General features: G+C 40.8%; 1 protein-coding gene across 4 annotated transcripts in view; it reads left to right on the plus strand.

Annotated features, from left to right (window-relative positions):
* Window positions 1-334: 334 nt before the first annotated feature.
* Window positions 335-19,671, plus strand: part of stub1 (STIP1 homology and U-Box containing protein 1) — a 64,949-nt gene continuing 45,612 nt past the window's right edge. For 2 of the 4 annotated variants that reach the window (XM_041206077.1, XM_041206079.1), the window contains exons 1-5: window positions 335-487; window positions 5,293-5,343; window positions 10,355-10,553; window positions 12,723-12,888; window positions 14,885-14,975. In XM_041206077.1, the coding sequence (XP_041062011.1) occupies window positions 374-487; window positions 5,293-5,343; window positions 10,355-10,553; window positions 12,723-12,888; window positions 14,885-14,975 (621 nt within the window). In that variant the 5' untranslated portion in view covers window positions 335-373. Of the gene's footprint in view, window positions 488-5,292; window positions 5,432-10,354; window positions 10,554-12,722; window positions 12,889-14,884; window positions 14,976-19,671 lie in introns of those variants that run through there. The other 2 variants (XM_041206078.1, XM_041206080.1) reach the window with 2 other exon arrangements.

The following is a 19,671-nucleotide window of genomic DNA, read 5'->3' on the forward strand; positions in this document are numbered from 1 at the left end:
CGCTGTGGAGACTCTTTTCGAGATCGGGTTCCCTACCCCCCGCCCCGCCCCCCCCCCCTCCTCCTCCTCCTCCTCCTCCTCAGGCCGGATCCCCGAACCCCCGCCGGCCGCCTCTGAACTGCATTCGGCCTGAAGTCACTCGGAGATCCCTCTCCTCCCTCACACACGCTGGGCCTGGTCCCCAGCCTGGGGCTCTTGCCACCCAACTACAGGCCCCATTAGCAGCTGCAGGAAGCCGGTTTCTTCCCCTTCTTACCCCTCCCCCCCACCCTTTTCCTCCCCCTCTCCCCCCCTCTCTCTCTCCCCCCCCCCCCCCCCCCCCCCCCCCCTCAGCCCGTCTGTCTGCATTCACCCAGTGGGAAGGAACAACAACATGTCCGGAAGCCCCGAGAAGAGCCTGACCGCCCAGGAGCTGAAGGAGCAAGGGAATCGCCTGTTCCTCAGCAGAAAGTACCAGGAAGCTGCGGCCTCCTACAGCAAGGCCATCGTGAGTATCTCAGCCAGGGTCAGAGGGAGAGGTCATAGAGCAAAAATAAGCTCAGCTTCCAGACAGACTGCCCAGAGCACATGCGGTGCCCGTCATTCATTGTGCTTTGTCATTCCTGCTTTACAGTATTTGAATGTCAAACGCCAGAATAAAAGGGTTCATGTGACTTGTTTAGCATCAACGATCATGTTCAGGCTCTGGATGTTTCCATAGACAGTCCACCAGTTTGTTCTTCTGCCATATTCAGTGCAGTGTAAGCTAATCTTGATAGCTCAAAATACAGTATGTGTAGCATTTATTCTATGCGTATGTACACATAGGGAAATATATATGCCATAAATTACAACACACCTGATCCAAAGTGGATGCCAATCCTAAAGATATGTTTATGAACTTGTTACATAACTGGGGAGGTGGGTGGTTTGGTGGGGGGGGGGTGGGGGTAACAATGTGATAGATGGCTGTATGTTTTGGAAAACTTCTGAATTGTGCATGTTGATCATAAGTTTCTAAGAGTTGTTCTTAGATGTCATCAAAATCATTTTTGGATCACACTGTTGTAACAGGCTTAAAAATTCCTTGTTCCACTCAGGCATTTTAATACAGTAATATTGGGATAAGATACAAAGATAGGTATGAAAGCAAGTGTCTGCAAAGAGACATAGATTAATTGAGTGGGTAAAAATTTGGCAGATGGAGTATAGTGTGGAAAAATGAGAGATTGTCCACTTTGGGTGGAATAGAAAAGCAGAATATTATTTAAATGGATAGAGACTGCAGAATGCTACAGTACAGAGGGACTGGGTGTCCTTGTACATGAATTACAAAAAGTTAGCATGCAGATACAGGAAATAATTAGGAAGGCAAATGAAATGTTGGATTTTATTGCAAGGGGGTAGAGTATAAAATGTCTTACTACAACTGTTGGTGAGACCACAGTTAAGTACTGCATATTGTTTTGGTCTCCTCATTTAAGGAAGGAAATACTTGCATTGGAAGCAGTGCAGAGAACGTTCATTAAGTTGATTCTTGGGATGAAGGAATTGCCTTGTGAGGAAAGATTGAGCAGATTGGACTTATACTCAGTGGAGTTTAGGAAAATGAAAGATGATCTTATTGAAACTATCAGTTTCTGAGGGGGCTTGACAGGGTCGATGCTGAGAGATGTTTCTCCTTGTGGGGAATCAAGAACTAGGGAGCACAGTTTAAGAATCAGGTGTCTCCCATTCAAGCAGGAGATGAAGAATTTCTCTCAGGGTCGTTAACCTTTGGAATTCTCTACCCCAGAGAGTAGTGGAGGCTGGGTCATTGAATATATTCAAGGCTGAGTTAAACAGACTTTTGATAGACAAAGGAGTTAAGGGTTATGGGGAGCAGACAGGAAAGCAAAGTTGAGGCCATGTTCAGATCAACCATGATCTTACTGAATGGCAGAGCAAGCTTGAAGGGCTGAATGGCCTACTCTGGCTCCTTTTTTTATGTTATTATGTGATCCACTACAGTACACTGCGATTTTGCTGCTGCAAAGACTGTAGCAGGGTTTTAGTCTACATTTTACTAACTGGCCAGTTGGGGCACATGTACGTGTGCACGTATGGGTGTGTATCTGCGTGTGAGTGCGAGCGCGTTTGTGAGTGCGAGTGCGCACGTGTGTATGTGCACACGTGCTTGCAGACATCTGTGTGTATGTGTATGCGTGCGCATGTGTGCACAAGTGTGTTTAGATGTGTGCATGTACATGTGTGTGCTGTGGCTGTGTGCTTGTGCATGTTTGTGTGTGCACTTGCACATGTATGTGTGTGTGTAAGTGTGCGACTGCACCTGTACCTATGCATGTGCACACTTGAGTGCACGTGTGTGTGTATTTGTGTGTGTGTGTGGCGCATACCAATGTATGCGTGTGTGCATGCGTGAGTGCACACATATGGGTGCGTAAGCATAAATGCACACGTGAAGCTATGTTTTAAATCACAGTAATAATGTAAAAGAGGAATGATTCATCTACATGTAACTTAGAATCTGGGTCTTTGTTACAGTGATGCATGTTAATCAGTTGAATCAGTATTTGACAGAATGCCAAAAGACTGCGTGCAGTCTTAAAGCTATACACTTAATGGGCACAGTGCATTGAAGTTCTTGACAGGTCTTTCAGACTATAAGGACTTTAGATGCCAATTGTGCATGGTAGCATTTTTTACAAACAGTGCGTGGCCTTTCCACCCGAAACAAAGTTCACAAGATTTGTTGAAGAAAACACTGCCTCTTTATTTCTGGATACAAGCTAATGATTCTTTTTTTTTCTTATTGTAACAGATAGAGTTGATCCTCATTATTCATTGTTGACTATTTTTCATGGTGCAGTGCCCTCTCCTCTTTCCGATTTAGTTTAAGTTTAAAGACCCTCTGTGATGTCTCAATTCTTTAACTGAAGTGTTGGACGTTTTCCTGGTCTTGCTTTCCCCACAGTGTTCCAATATCACTATGTTTCAATGTACAGAATTTGAGCAGTTTTTTTTTTAAAGATTTATTTAATGCCCTCATCCCTCCAGAAATTACTGTCACATCTTTTCACTATGTTTTAAAAATATTCCTCTTGCCCTCTTGGATTTTAAACTATTTATAGATTTTACTGCCCATAGGAATCTGTGGAATAGGATTAGGTGGATATGAATGTGCTGCTACCATTTGCCTAGAAACAGGAATAAGACATTCAACCCTCTCAAAGTTCTAAACTCAAACTTGACAAAGGAGTCAAAGGATATAGGGGGCAGACAGGAAAGTAGAGTTGAGGCCACAATCAAATCAGTCATGATCTTATCGAATGGTGGAGCAGGCTCGAGAGGCTGAATGGCCTACCCATGGAATCATACCGCACAGAAAGAGGCCAAAAACTGAGCCACCCAGCCTAATCCCACTTTGCAGCATTTGGTCCATAGCCCTGCAGGTTATGGCTCTTGAGGCGCATATCCAGAGAACTTTTAAATGAATGGAAGGAACCTCTCCTACTCTTACAGGCAGTGAGTTCCAGACCTCCTACAATCCTCTGGGTGAAAAACATTTTCCTCATCTCCCCTCTAATCTTTCTACCAATCACTTTAAATCTAAGCCCCCGGTCACTGACCTCTCTGCTAAAGCAAATAAGCCCTTCCCATCCACCCTGTCCAGGGTCCTGACAATTTTGTACATCTCAATTAAATCTCCCCTCAACCTCTTCTATTCCAAGGAGAACAACACCAGCCTATCCAGTCTTTCCTCATAGCAATTTTCCTGTTCGGGCAACATTCTTGTAAATCTCCTCTGTACTCTCTCTAACGCAATTATGTCCTTTTTGTAATGAGATGACCAGAAATTCTCAGATTGTAGCTGAACTAATGTTTTATATAACTCCCTAACTCCTGCTCCAAGTTCGTATTTTCAAATGAATGCAAACCAATTTCATGCAATCTAGCCCACAGTTTTACCTGTGGCCTCATTCTGGTGAACCTGCAGTGTATTGCCCCCATGGCCTGTCGACCTTCCTTGAAATGCTGTGCCCAAAACTGAATGCTGAAGCATCATTTGCTTTCCCACTCCTTGAGGTAAAACTCTGCGTTCCAGAATCCTTTCTAATTGCTTTTTGTATCTGAGCACTGGATTTTTACTGATTTGTGTAAATGGAAACCTAAATCCCTTTGCTCTCCACAGCTCTGAGGCTCACCATTAACAAAATATTCATTAGTCATTTGGTGATACAGAACTTGAGTATTGCTGAAGGAAGAGACACACAACCAAAGCTTTTCGTCTTGCACTTATCAGGACAATTCGCAAGAAATTACCAACAGTAAAGTGGAACTGGAAGAGAAGAGAGTGCTGATTGGTTGGCAAGTGGACTTTGATTGGTGGAGGCCATGGAGAATGCAGCACGGAACGGTTAACTGCCCAGCTTTGCTCAAACTCAACCTGAGCAGGTCGACCCTGGCAGGCATTACCCTGGGGTACGAACCAAGGAATGACTGTTCCCCAAGCTTTTGTTTCATTGAAAAAGGCACAACATGTGGACACGTTCCTCCTGTCTGAATAGAGCAGGCCCCTGCTTGGAATATATGTGGCTTCTAGCATGCGCAAGTGAGCCCCACTGACATTCTTAAATTGGTTTTCAGTGTAATTGCTACACAATCAGGATTGTTTAGTAAGTGTTGTCCAGTCACAGAATCACATCTAACGTTGGACACTTTGTTTTGATTCTGATATTCTGATTTTGGATGACTTCACAATCCCTCACATTGATCTCCATCTGCCATCGTTTTAACCACCCAATCTGTTTATATCCCTTTGTCTTCGAACATAATGTTGTCCCACAGGTTTTCTCAATTCTATGTTTTATGAATGTTTTTAGAAAGCTATTTTCACAGCCTGTTTTAGTTAGATTGTACCTTTAAGCCTAACCCAATTTATTGCCTAAACTTGGCAGCAAATACTGTGTGAATGTACCAGAATCTCTTTGCCAGGGGAGGAACAGAAATTTGATGTGTTTTCATAAGATGTCTTGGTAATTCTGCTCTGGTGTGATCCTAGACTATATGATCTTTATCTAAATAGATAACATACAGTCTGTCAATTTTTAGAGCACATGTGGACCTTTACATTGTTGTTCAGTAGCATCTTATTTGTATAATCTAGGTATGGAGGTGAGGTGGTCTTCCCTAGGCTGTCTCATCAGTGCTCCCAAACTGTGTGCATTCATTGATTTGTCATGGAGCCAGTCTAAGGTTCTATCTCCCTAGCTCACTGGCACTATAAATATAAATATTTTTTAAAATCGGCAGGTCAGGAAGGAACTGAAGCGGAGAGAGTGCCCCTGTTGCTGGTGGAGATCGGTAAGGCTGCATCCTACCACTGATGAAATATTACTAAATATTAAGAGGATATAAGAATGGAAAGTCACAGACAGAAACACAATATATGGTATGAAAATATACAGCAAGATTTTGAGCCTGTGCACTTCCTGTTTATCCTAGGTGTGATGTTTTTAACACAGTATGCAAAATCTTCAGGAGGGACAAGGAGAGACTCACACAAAGATGTGGGTGGTATGAAGGTCAGCCTTCATATATACAGTGGCACAGGATGAAAATGAATACAACCATTATATTTACATTGTTCACTTGGCCAATAATAAACTATTGATTATGGACTTATCACACTTGTTAGCAGAACTTGTACAACCTGTTGGATCTGTTCCATATCAGGCAACTTGTGGTGTAGTATCCTTGGTGATTCTTTTCACAGGTAGTACCTGCATCACCAATAGCACTGATATCAAATGCCAATGCTGGGTTGCATGATGATTATAGCCTGTATTTGAAAATCAGAAACAACATACAATATCAAAACATACCTTGGTTGGCCAATACCAACTCCAGTAAGAAGATTTTCTATAATATTTTTATTAGCCCATTCTGTTGTATTGAATGTACCTGATAACATTCAATAAATTACCTTAATTTTATTAGGCAAGGATATTAAGGGTTACGGAACCAAGGTGGGTAGATGGAGTTAAGATACGGATCAGCCATGATCTAATTGAATGGCAGACAGGACTTCATGGGTTGAATGGCCTCCTCCCCTTCCTATACTCTTTTAAAGGGGGAGAGAAATCTAGAGGGAGGATATTGGAAACATCTTTAGTTTGTTTTATTTTCATATGTCAATTTTTGTCTTTGGTATGGGGATCCCCGAGTATGATCTCCTTTCTTGCAAAGTTACCCCCTTGATATCAGACAGTCCAGCCATTAATATGGTTTACTAGGGTCTGGTGGCTTAGGAGAGTCTCTCAGATTGCTTTAAAGGCACATCTCCTCTCCATTTCATTTGCATAGGAGCTGCTCTGTGATTCATGGGGAACGTCCCCCAAAACTTAACATCATCAGGGTGACACAACTCCCAGGATCACTGCATCAGTGATTAAACAAAAAATATCGAGCATCAGGAAGGAACATTATTTTCCAGTATATAAAGAGAATGTACTTTGGGCAAGATGCCCTTCAACTTTCCCTGCCATTTACATTTCTAAAGCCTTGCAAGTTTTAAAATAATTTCTGATCATTTTGGTTTAAAATAGATTTTAGGAAGTTAACCCACCTTTGTTAGAAGCAGTATGACCATGACAGTACTAGGCAGAAGCAGTTAGAGAACACAGACACATAGATGAATCAAATGTAGGTTAAGTCATGCATGTGAATATATCAGATATTGCTGCATTTAACATCAGCTGCGCTTATTTATTAGGTGATTACCTGATGTAAGCAGTTGTGTCCTTTGAGCAAAAGCTAGATGTGCCAGGTATAGCAGCTGGTCTCCTTTTTTGGCCTTACATGACTAAAATGTATAAATACTTGACTATATTGAACTACTTGAGCTGAGATTTTAGTGCACAAAATTCCATTTGTTGTTCCTTTCTACATCACCTGCTTACTGCCATGAACTGGATCCAGTGCCGAAGATCTCCATGTGATTGTACTCTTTTTTTAAAACTCTACTCCCAGGTGTCTATTATTAATGTCATAGTAATAGCGTTCAGTAATTAATTGGCTGATACCCTGGCTTTTTTTTCATAAAGCCTTATATAAATTGTAAAATTTGCTGAAAAAAGTTGTAAAGTGCACTTCTTGTGTGTAATAACATGAATGGAAAGTAAGTATACCAAGTCGATGCCCTGCAGCTTTTTATGTGGGGAATCACGGGGTGCCAATCAAGCTGACTGCTTTGTCGCTGAGTCTCGTCGGTGCTGCACTCGCCCATGCAGGTGGAGAGTGTTGCAGCATAAACCTGACTTGTGCCTTGAAGGTATTAAGGCAATGAAGATAATGTGGCCACAACTCTGAAATAATGCTGCAATCTGTTCCTGCTGATGGATTATATAAGATTTAAAAGAAACTTGGTTCCATTTCTTATCAAGTACCCTTGAAATGTGTCAGGATTTGAGTAGCCTTGCTGACGGTGATTACGAATTGAATGAAGTATGTTTAGTGAATGATTAGTAATCACACAAAGATTGTTTGATGCCATATCCTAATGGACTTCACCCAGTTCTAGGTTTCCTGAGTAACAGTTTCTGGTGTTTACTGTTACATTGGGACTGGTCCTCACTGTATGATGTGTTCTGTAGAGCTATCAATTCCTTTAATAGTTAACATTAGTTTGAGTTTGGTTGTCGTGTTCTCCTTTTTTACGAGGAAATGTTGATTTAAAGAAAACATTCCTGATGCCTTACATGACTAAAATATATAAATACTTGACTATATTGAACTACTTGAGCTGAGATTTTACTGCATAAAATTCCATTTGTTGTTCCTTTCTACATCAGCTTAAAGGAGATTGAAATTTGGCATAAACGTTATTCCAAATATGACTTTAATATGCAGATTTTTATATAGTTAAAGTAGCTGTATCGGTAGCAAATATAAGAATAACTTTGTCTTTAATTTAAGATTAGTGTGCTAAACAGGAAATTGTTACTGTGGTGAGGGGCAGGAGGAGAGAAGATGTCTTAATGGTGGCATCAGGCCCTGCCGCTTCAACTTTTTTAAATTAAAATTTTGGGGAATTCGGAGGTGGTTTCACATGATGAGCATGTTTAGCTATGAATACCTTCGAATAATGCAATTTGTTATTGGAACTTACTAATTTTAGGCTGGCTTTATGCTGGTGGATGTTGTAAACTTGCACTGACCCCCAGTAGAAGTTTTCGCACCTGGAGTCATACAATGATGCAGCACCAAAGTGCTTGAGGGGGCTGTTTGGTACAACTACCCAATTATTCCACCATTCCTGTCCCTCCGTAGACCTGTAATTTTTTCCAGCTTTTTTTCAATGTTTTGAATGTTGCTGTTGAGTCTGCCAGGGAGGGGGACGGAGTCAGTGGCTAAAGACAGTTTGTGTTAGAATCACAGTACTGGATGTTAGGCAAACAGTGAGACAATATAGAGACAGTGGAGTGGTTGAGAGTTGGTGTTGAGGTAGTGTTGGGGGTTGTCAGTGTACATGTGGAAAGTGGCATTGTGTTTTCGGATGATGTCTCCAAGGAGCAACATATAGATGAGAAATAGAAGGGTCCAAGGGTAGATCTCTGGGGGACATCAGAGGTAACATTGCAGGAGTAGGAAGAGAAGTGAAGCCATTACAGGTGATTCTCTGGCTGCAACTGGTTACATAAAGGAATGGAATCAGACGAATGCAGTTTCACCCAGCTGGACAACTGTGGAAAGATGTTCAAGGAGGATGGAGTGGTCAACCATACCAAAGACTGTAGACAGGCCAGGAGGGACGAGGAGTGATAGTTCACCTTTGTCCCAGTCACATAGAAGGTCATTTATGACTTTTAAAGTCACTATATAAATGCCAGTTGTTGATCTTGGTGGGCCAGGTGTGCAGTTTCCTTTCCTGAATATTGGGATTACTGTTATCAGGTATGGTCTCGGATATTTGCGGATCCACTAAAATGCTAAAGCGAAAAACGAATGTAGAATTGTCGCAGTGACAACATAAGTTGGAACTGTGGGCTGTGGGATTCATTTGAAGCTTTCGATATCAAATAATGGATGTTCAACACTATCTGGTCCCAGTCTGTACCTGCCAACCTGTTCTATAGCATAAATGATTGAGAAGGGTTCACTGAGAGGCACCAGTGAGTGTATATGTATCTCCCTTTACAACACACAAGATTGGGTGACCATTCAGTAGAAAACACTTTTTCTACTAGAGCTTCAGCTATATTTTTTTCAGGCATTTCAGGCTGTATCATGCAAAAGCAAAATACTGCGGATGCTGAAAATCTGAAATAAAAACAAAAAATGCTGGAAAAATTCAGCAGGCCAGGCAGCACCTGCGCAGAGAGAAACCGAGTTTAACATTTCCAATCTGTCTCAGATGCTGCTTGACCTGCTGAGTAATTCCAGGTTGTGTCATGTCTGGTGCCCGGTGGTTGTAGTCTTCAGTCCTCGGATTGACTTCTGCGTTCAGAAACCTGTCATTGGGAAGAATCTGACATAAACTCATTCCCCTAAGCTGCATAGAAGTTCTTGCTCTAGGACTTTCAAATGTAGATAAAGCATGTGTCTGAATATATATAAACTACACCTGGAATGCAGGTTATCTGCCTATTTCCTGATGTCCTGACTTTTCTTACACATCTTGCAGCAGTTGGGCGCTTTGAGAGATTGTCTTTACCAAATTTGCAATACAGTGAAGAGCCATTATCATTGGATGACTGGGTCAAACTCCTGAGGTATATCCAAAGATTCATTGGGTCCTTTGAAATGGGTAAGAGAATGCATTCTTGACAGAAAACTCTGGGTGGAAATTAAAGCTTTCACTCATAAATCACGCAGGAAGGAATTCTTTGGCCTAGGAAAAAGAGAAATGGTTTTTATTCCATCCCTTTTCTCTTTCCTTTCCCAAAGCAAAAATCCAGAGTAAGTGTACTGAAGTGGGACTCGATGCACCTGATTTGGAGAGGCTCCACTCTATGTTGTAAGACACTACTTTGTCGGTCTTTGAAAACTCCCAACATTTTCCTGTGCTTTAATTTTTTAAAACAATGTTCTTATTTATACTCTTGCTATTGCCTTAAAAAGCAGAATGAGAAACAGTATATTACAGAAAAATCAATTTTAGCAGTTAACAAATGTGCAAGCTCCTAAAGACATTGCATTCTTCCTGATTAAGATTTCAAGGGAATTCACTGTCTTCTAATATAATATTGTCCTGAGTGCAGCACTGATTTATTTGTGTTAGCACTGTTTAGTTTGCTGATTAAAGCTGTAACTTTCCAGTTTACCTCTTTACTCTCATGATATTTACTTCCATCTCTTTGGCTTTGTTTTTCAGAACCGTAACCCATCTGTGGCTGTGTACTACACTAATCGTGCACTGTGTTACGTGAAGATGCAACAATTTGATAAGGCAGTGGCAGACTGTAAACATGCCCTCGAGTTAGACAGCCAGTCTGTTAAAGCTCACTTCTTCCTGGGACAGTGCCTACTGGAAATGGAGAATTATGATGAAGCTATCGGCAACCTTCAACGAGGTGAGGGGTCCTGCTTTTCTTCTTCATAGCCAATCACTGCAGAAGTGTTTACTGAAATGCGTCAATAGGAATGGCAAGCGATCTTATCTCTGTAGGCCTACAGATAAGAGTTGCTAGCAATTGCGAACATTGCATGAGAACGATTATGGGTGCAGATTGTAACACTGTATAGAGCTGGTCATACGTGTCTTTGATTACTGACTTAACAACAATTTCATTGCTTTAAACTTTTTAAGGAAACTTTCTAATCGTTTAAGTGCTGTTAAGCAATGACCTTAGAAAATGGTGACCATTTAGTTCCCTGATATCTCTCCACAAGTTTAAGAATATATCTGTGCTCCTTTAAATTAATTGGACTTCCACTGTCCCACTCAGGTATTTTATAAAAGTACATTGGATTTTTTTGTAACTATTCCCACTGTGAACTTAATCAAAGTGAGATATTCACCGGATAAGTGTAATCAGTTAGCTGTGCTCAAAAGTGTATGAATACCCAGTGTTGTGGAGTCAAGTGCTTTCTCTCACTTTTTTTACACCAATATCCAGCATTTTCAAGGTCTGGTGTAGCACAGGCCAGATGCAGGGTGGAGCTCCTTGTGTCTTGCCAATGTGCTGACCCTCTCAATCCAGGTGCACCGCCATGGCAATTTCTATACTAACCATCACTAGGTGTCTCTGAACAACACTACCAGATGTATGCAATTTTGCTTTATAGTTAGATGATTAATGGAGCCAAGTTGAGAGTGCTTTCAAATAATTTCATAAAAGACCTAATAGCTACGCTCTAAGGGGAGAGACATTTGTCCCATCAGATAGATAGTTGAAGGTAGGAGAGGAATGAATATTCATTGTGGTCACTCCTCAGGACCTCTGACAAGTTATTTCATCAGGTCCTTTTGCACTGTGAAGACTGGTTCCAAAAACATGTCACTCAGCAATGTGACCAAGTCAAATATTGATGCTTAACTCCTTGATTAGCTGGAAAACGATTCCAAGGGTCAGTTTTTCAACCAAATCATATTGCAGGTCTGGGAAGGAGGATGGAATGATGCAAGAAAACCAAGTCAATTTTTAAAAAATAAAATAAATTATGTAAGATTTAAAACAAATATTGAAGCAAAGTGATACAGAGGAAGGTATAACAAAAAGCCAGTAAACTTCGAAAACTTTATAATGAAGCTACTTCAGAAACTTTAACATTATTCTTAGTGTAATCAGGTTATCTACCTTTGTGTGTGAACTGGAGCTTTAAATTTGTTGACCAGGCTAAGTTGTGCAAGTGGTCTAAGGGTTAAATTTATTGTCTTTGCAAATCCTTTATCTCTGACAGTTGGGTGCCATGTACAAGCTGCTAAAGTCCTATTTATGTCAAGACCCTGGTGCTTTAATCTGGTCTTGACATATGGAGCCGCATCATTGTTGGGCCAGTGCAGATCTCTATTAAATTTTTTTTTAAAGTACATAGGTGCGCATATTTTCCATGTGTAAACGTGCACAGACTTTTCTTATTTAGATATTTCACAGCCATGTGAGAGCGTAAGTGCCAAATATAAAACAGAAGAAACTCAAATTGAATCCCTGCAAAATAGTTGCTATCAGTTCTAATTAAAAAAGGACCCCTCTGAATTGACATTGTTGTAAATTTGTTCCTGAAATTTAAAGGGAAGTGGACTGCAATCTTTAACAGGCTGCTGTTATTGATGAACATTAGAGAGAGATAATAGTTTGAGGTGATGTTAATCCCAAAGAGTTATTATAATTAGTAATTATTCTGAATGGAACAAGTGTTATGCTCATTTAAGTTGCCGATATTACTTGAGAAGTCAGGGCAGGGGATGGGATATGGGGGGTGGGTGGAACACTTTAACCAGCTGTGGGCAGCAGTGTGTGCTCTATGTTAGGTACATCATTGGTTGTATGCATAAAAAAAGCTTCCTCTCCACTAATGAACAATGTTAATGCCACATTTAGAACTTGCTGACAATTTCACTTCTGACCTTGGTCAAGTTGGATTCAGTTCCTTGATTTATATTTGGTTAAAAGTATGAAACAAATGTAATGCTTGTTAAGTAATGGCTGCCCTTATTTGAGCCCTGCTCATTCTCGGGAAGCTTGGGTGATTTGTTGCTTTCTGTTTTTATAGCTTGTGTACAAACTCCCTTTTTCCAGCTTATAATTTGGCAAAAGAACAAAGGCTGAATTTTGGAGATGATATTCCAAGTGCTCTGAGGATAGCAAAGAAGAAGCGATGGAACAGCATTGAAGATAAACGAATTCAGCAGGAGAATGACCTCCACGACTACCTCACCAAATTGATCCTCTCAGAAAAGGAAAGGTATGGAGTGGTTAGTTTTGAGTGCCTCCATTTATAGGACAGAGAACAACTAGATGGGTTTAATTTCCAAACACTCTGAGAAAGCTTGTTTGATTTTATTTCCATTAAGGTTAGAGATTTTAACCAAGAAGGCAGGCGTGCAAAGGAACACTTTTACCCCTTGTTGTCAGGAGCCTGCACTCTCAGGACAAGGTACAGCATTGGTTCCAGTATGAAAAAGCTTCCTCGCCACTTATGCATAACATTAATCCCAAATATAACAATTTCACTTCTTATCCCAGTATTTATTTATGTTGGCTTTTCCGGGATCTTTTGCCATCCTTGTTGCCTGGAAAATGGCTCATACAAAAGATAGATGTCTAAGCTACATTAAATATGGGGTAGAAATACCATTACTCATTTTTTTTAAAATAAAGCACATTCCACAGATTGTTAATGGTGGAATTACATGGGAAATTCTGCTGCTTAAGGGATGCCACTAAAATAGTATGAACGTGCAGCCATTGGCAATATCCATCTCGTCAATCCCAAACAGCATAAAATTAATTAATTTTGTAATTTAATTTGCAGTTTTGGGTCTTGTTTCCCATTGCTGCCAGACCATAACTGTGAGGTTCAAATTCACACCAACAGTTTTTTTTTTTGTTTTGATTTTGTTTCCCTTCAGATTTCTAAGGGTTCAGTTTAGTTCCCTATTGCTGTTTTGGCATTAATTTCAGACATTATGTTGAAGGTTTTAAGCACTATGAATTGCTACCAAGAATATATATGCACTAGTAGAGCATATCGTTAGACTTAGTTTAAGCTCCCAATAACAACAATGTGAATCAATGTGACAACATCCTAAGGCACTTACAGATGTGTAACCAGACAAAAGTAGACACACCTAAAAAAGGGAGATATTGGGAGGGCTGAACAAAAATTTGGTCAAAGAAATAAGGAAGGCCCTGAGGGGTTTGGAAAAAGAATTAGAAAGCGTTGGGCCTAGAAGGCTGAAGGCACAGCCACCAGTGGTGGCAGAAGTTTAAGGGGAATGCACAAGGCAATGTATTTTGTGGGGTGGTGGGAGGGACTTGTGGTGCTCAAGGAAGTTACAGAGTTGGGAAGGGTGAAGTCATGGAGGGGTTTAAACGAGGTGCCTGCCTGTGCCACAAACTGCACCATATTGTGCCAGGTTAAGAGCGGAGGTTTCGCAATTGCTAATGGATGAAGTGACACCTCCTCTGATCTCTTAATGAAATTGTTTTTTAAAAAAGTGTTTGTTTTTAAAAACTGCAGGAGTTAAATCTTCACGGTCCAGTCTTAGCCTGGACACTGGTGGGTGCCATTTGGAGCCTGCTAGGCATGGCATACTATTGCCAATGTGCCAGCTGATGTGCACCTTGTATTGCGTGAGCTCCTTGTAATAGGAATCCATGGTCACCCTGCCTTGCATAGCTTATCTTGTAGGCAGAAACTCCTTCAGGTACTGTGCGATAACAGGGTGTTGGTGACAATGGACTTCCATTGGATTGGTCCATGATTATGCTTCACAAAATATTCCAATGGTTCTGCAGTATGGCTAACCAGAAAACTTTCCTACTTTTACCACCTGCCATCAGGCTCATTGGAAAGATTTACAGGCTGATAATCAACCTCTTTGGCTACGTTAGAATATATCTTGCAAGACCATCAGGTCATGAAGTGGGACTTGAATCCAGAGGTAGGGATGCTACCACTGCACCATAAGACCTCCAGATGCTGCCTTTACAAACTCATAGAATCCCTAGTGCAAATCCAGGAGTGATTGAGTTCTTCTGATACACTCCTGGTGGCATTATGGTATGAGTGTGTAGGAAGGACCCTGGATCTTTGGCCTCTCTGATTTTGGTGGACTCTCAAGTCAAAGCAGTTTTGCTGCTCTGGTGACAGGAAATAAACTCCTGCAGTGTTAAAGTTCCACTGCATGAAGACGTGTTGGTAATTAGTTACTGTATTAGTTCTTTCCATTCAATAGGGAAGTGGAACAATGTAAACGGAAACACTATGAAGAGAACGTGGATGATTCCCGAACTCGAATGGAAATTGCAAAGATAGAAGCCAGACATGTAAGGCCTATTTTCTTTGTTGTGAGTGTTTTACTGTTTGAATATTAAAATGGAATAAGATAGATGTACAATCTTTGGTCTTCATGAATCCAGTGAAGGAATGTTGTAGTTCATGGTTAAAATTACTTGAACAGTACCAAGAATTTGATCACTTCCTTTTTTTTATTTTCCTTTTCAGATGGTATTTTATGTTATCCCCTGTGGTGCGTTTGGAGGCAGGGAGGGCGTTTAATTAGGCAGGTTTTGTGGTGAGTGGGGAGCCCACCACCTTCTTGCCTGTAACTCTTTTGAGTACAAACCCGTTTCCATCTGTTTCACATGAAGTTACATTGTTTCATAGTTTGCTATTGTGAGATTTGAACTCTTGATCTTGGGGTTACAAACCCAGTACCATAACCATTTGGCTATTTAGGCCAAGCCCACCTTCTTGCCTGTACCCTGATTAAATCTTTCTGCCAATTGAGGCCGTTAAGTGGACAATTAATGCTCGATTAAGGGTCTCTAGTTGCTGCCACATGTATTAACCCAGTGGCAGGTGGGTCTATTGCCGTGCGGGGAGCACGACATGCAAAATTGTGCAGTTGCTTGTGGCCTCCAAAGGTTTTGGGGGGTGGGGGAGTGTCCCTTGTTTAAAGGCAATCACTGCCTGATTTAAGGGGACTGACATCAGGAAGGGGGGAGCCCACTGCTAGACCCCCGCCACCAATTTTTCCCATCCCTCCTTGCTGCAGATCCCCCTACATTCTGTCCCCCCTGAACCCAACCACAAAAACCCTCCTGTCATCATTTATCTTTGGCCTGAGTCTCTCCGTGACCCTTGGCCTTCAGTGAATTGTGTTCTGGCAGCAGCCACTGCCTCCCAGTGGCACTGCCATTCAGGAGAGTGCTTGGCCTCTGATTTGCCAGCAGGAGGCAAGGTGGGTCATTCAAAACCAGCAACCGAGAATCCTGTCGCCTCCAAAAAATTTCCCCTGTTGTTTTATAGCTGGGGAAATGATTTTCTCTTTTTCATTTACTTTAATAAATAAAATATTGAACGTGGGTTACAGTTCAGTTTTTCCAATGCATTTTTCTTGTGTTAATGGTAAGTTCTGTAACCGGACATTGTCTGCCATGAACAGAGTACCCCAGACCCAAGACTTAACCTTAGTCACAATAAATTGCTTCTTGGAAACTATGTATAATGTCCATTATAATTCGGGCATCAATAAATAGCATGTTTAATTAACTTTACACAGGCTAAACAATTGCTTAAGTTTATGTAATAATAAAGTTAACATGATCAAAAACATAGAATACTTTGAGAAGACTGGAATCAGTCCAGAAAGTGGTATATCCTTTTCAGAATATTAATTGTAAGAATGGAACAGCTTTTTTTTTTGATGAAGGTGATACATTTTCAGGTGTTCTTTGATAAATTGAACACTGTTTTGAATTGTAGGTGTTAAACATGGAGCTTCCAATGTTGACAGAATTGGATATGCTTTTGCTAGAACTGAGATCCATTGGATTCTGTTTGATGTAAAGACATTTATTTTAAGAAATCAAGTTTGGAAGGTATTGGGTTAAGAGCATAAGATGCAGGAATAGGCCATTTGATCCTTTGAACCTGCTCCGCCAGTGTCCGGAAGATATAATAATTCTCATAATGTTATTGGAATTTATTGTGAAATAGTATCTGTGTCTGTAGGTGTCTATGTGTGTGACAGACTTAATTGACTTAAAGGCAGCTGGTCTGAAGGCTTTGCTGTAAACATGGGGGAAGCTTAGAATGTAAGGAGTAAAAGGACATTCGCATTTTAAAATAAATCAGACTAGATTGTTTTCAAAGCAGGGGTGAAATGTGTCACCTTGCCAGGTGAAGTTTAGAAACTGTGTGTTTATTTTTCTCAAAGATTACTGGTAAAACTTAGTGCTATGAGAGATTTTTATTATCAGAAAGATAAAGTACAAAGACAAAGTGAAACAATGGGAATTTGCATTCAAAGGGGAAAATATATATAAAGGTGTGAAGGCTGTGTGTAATGGTAGGCATTTTTATAGCTGGGGAAATAACTTTCTCTTTTTTGTTTACTTTAATAAATAAAATATTGAACGTGGGTTACAGTTCAGTTTTTCCAATGCATTTTTCTTGTGTTAATGGTAAGTTCTGTAACCAGACATTGGCTGCCATGAACAGAGTACCCCAGACCTTTTCACAGTGTTAAAAGCCTTCAGCATCTATGCCTCAAGCTGCTGTTTTCAAAGAACTGAAGTTAAGAAAACTCAGTTTGAATCTGACTGGTTCAGGGTATTGTGTGTCACCTTGCCTGGGTCTTTTAAAACCTGTGTCTTACTGTTGCCTTAACGGAAATGTAAGTGCAAGTCAGATTAATTAGGGGATTTAGAAGTTTTCATAGTAGTAATTTGTAGACCTATGTATGTGTTTAAGATCATTTCTCTTATTAATAAATGTTTAATCTAGTTTTGTAAAAACCTTCAAGACTTGGTGGTCTTATTACGACTGAATTCAAGGCACTCGTCTCAAAATTTATACTAATTGCAAAACAAATTGTGGTAGTTGCTTCAAGGTTCCTTTTGGGATTTGGACAACTCCATTTACCATCGGCTCTGCCATAACAGCCAGTCAATAAGATCATTTGGTCCTTTTGAGCCTGCCCTGCCAAATTTGCTAATTTGGATAGGGGAAAATAGCAGCAACTCTTTCTGTAAATTGTGTTAGAATTGCTCTTTTAGGTAGTGTTACCTTAAACTTCTTCCTAGCTAACTACAGAAATTATCTGACTTAGCTAATTCCCTTCAGCAATTCTCTCTTCAAAGACTCTAGATCACTATCAGTGGTTTGATAAAGAGAACCTGAAAACCCCTGAACCAATAGCTGGAGCTTCATGACTTTCAGATGCAGTCTACTTAAACTTGAATTGAGGGACTTTAAAGACATCAAATAATTTGCATTATCCAAACTATTAAACCATTCAGATTTCTTAGTGCAAAAAACCCTTTTCCATTTATCAGTTACAGGCTGCCTGTAACATGTAATGAAACATATGGGCATATTATACTGTCTATATTTGCTTTAACATTTCTCTCCTCCCTTGAGCATACTATCTGGTGACCAACTGAGCAATTGGCATGTATTGCATCGAGCTGGTGATGCAGGGTTTAGCTCTCTATTGTATTCAGTGGTGACACTGAGTTTACTTCTCCGTTTCTGTGATGACACTGGGTTTAGTTCTCTGTTTCCGTGATGACACCGGGTTTAGTTCTCTGTTTCCATGATGACACTGGGTTTAGTTCTCTGTTCCCATGATGACACTGGGTTTAGTTCTCTGTTTCTGTGATGACGCTGGGTTTAGTTCTCTGTTTCTGTGTTGATGCTGGGTTTAGTTCTCTGTTTCTGTGTTGACGCTGGGTTTAGTTCTCTGTTTCTGTGTTGATGCTGGGTTTAGTTCTCGTTTTCTGTATTGATGTTGGGTGTAGTTCGCTGTTTCTGTGTTGATGCTGGGTTTAGTTCTCTGTTTCTGTGCTGATGCTGGGTTTATTTCCCTGTTTCTGTGTTGATGCTGGATTTAGTTCTCTGTTTCTGTGGTGATGCTGGGTTTAGTCTCTGTTTCTGTGGTGATGCTGGGTTTAGTCTCTGTTTCTGTGGTGATGCTGGGTTTAGTTCTCTGTTTCTGTGGTGATGCTGGGTTTAGTTCTCTGTTTCTGTGTTGATGCTGGGTTTTGTTTTCTGCTTCTGTGGTGACACTGGGTTTAGTTCTGTTACTGTGTTGACGCTGGGTTTTGTTTTCTGCTTCTGTGGTAACACTGGGTTTAGTTCTGTTTCTGTGTTGACACTCGGTTTAGTTCTGTTTTTGTGTTGATGCTGGGTTTCATTCTCTGTTTCTGTAGTGACGCTGGGTTTAGTTCTCTGTTTCTGTAGTGATGCTGGGTTTAGTTCTCTGTTTCTGAGGTGATGCTGGGTTTAGTTCTCTGTTTCTGTGTTGATGCTGGGTTTAGTTCTGTTTCTGTGTTGACGCTCGGTTTCGTTCTCTGTTTCTGTGTTGATGCTGGGTTTAGTTCTCTGTTTCTGTGGTGACGCTGGGTTTAGTTCAGTTTCTGTGTTGACGCTCGGTTTCATTCTCTGTTTCTGTGTTGATGCTGGGTTTAGTTCTCTGTTTCTGTGTTGATGCAGGGTTTAGTTCTCTGTTTCTGTGGTGACGCTGGATTTAGATCTCTGTTTCTGTGTTGCCGCTTGGTTTAGTTCTCTGTTTCTGTGTTGATGCTGGGTTTAGTTCTGTGTTTTTGTTTTGATACTGGATTTAGTTCTCTGTTTCTGTGTTGATGCTGGGTTTAGTTTGTTTCTGTGTTGACGCTGGGTTTTGTTTTCTGCTTCTGTGGTGATACTGGGTTTAGTTCTGTTTCTGTGTTGACGCTCGGTTTAGTTCACTGATTCTGTGTTGATGCTGGGTTTAGTTCTCTATTTCTGTGTTGATGCTGGGTTTAGTTCTATTTCTGTGTTGACGCTGGGTTTAGTGCTCTGTTTCTGTGTTGATGCTGGGTTTAGTTCTGTTTCTGTGGTGATGCTGGGTTCTGTTTTCTGTTTCTGTGGTGATGCTGGGTTTTGTTTTCTGTTTATGTGGTGATGCTGGGTTTAGTTCTCTGTTTCTGTGTTGATGCTGGGTTTAGTTCCCTGTTTCTGTGGTGATGCTGGGTT

Source organism: Carcharodon carcharias, chromosome 15 (genome assembly GCF_017639515.1).
Source record: "Carcharodon carcharias isolate sCarCar2 chromosome 15, sCarCar2.pri, whole genome shotgun sequence".
In the NCBI taxonomy this organism is placed as follows: domain Eukaryota; kingdom Metazoa; phylum Chordata; class Chondrichthyes; order Lamniformes; family Lamnidae; genus Carcharodon; species Carcharodon carcharias.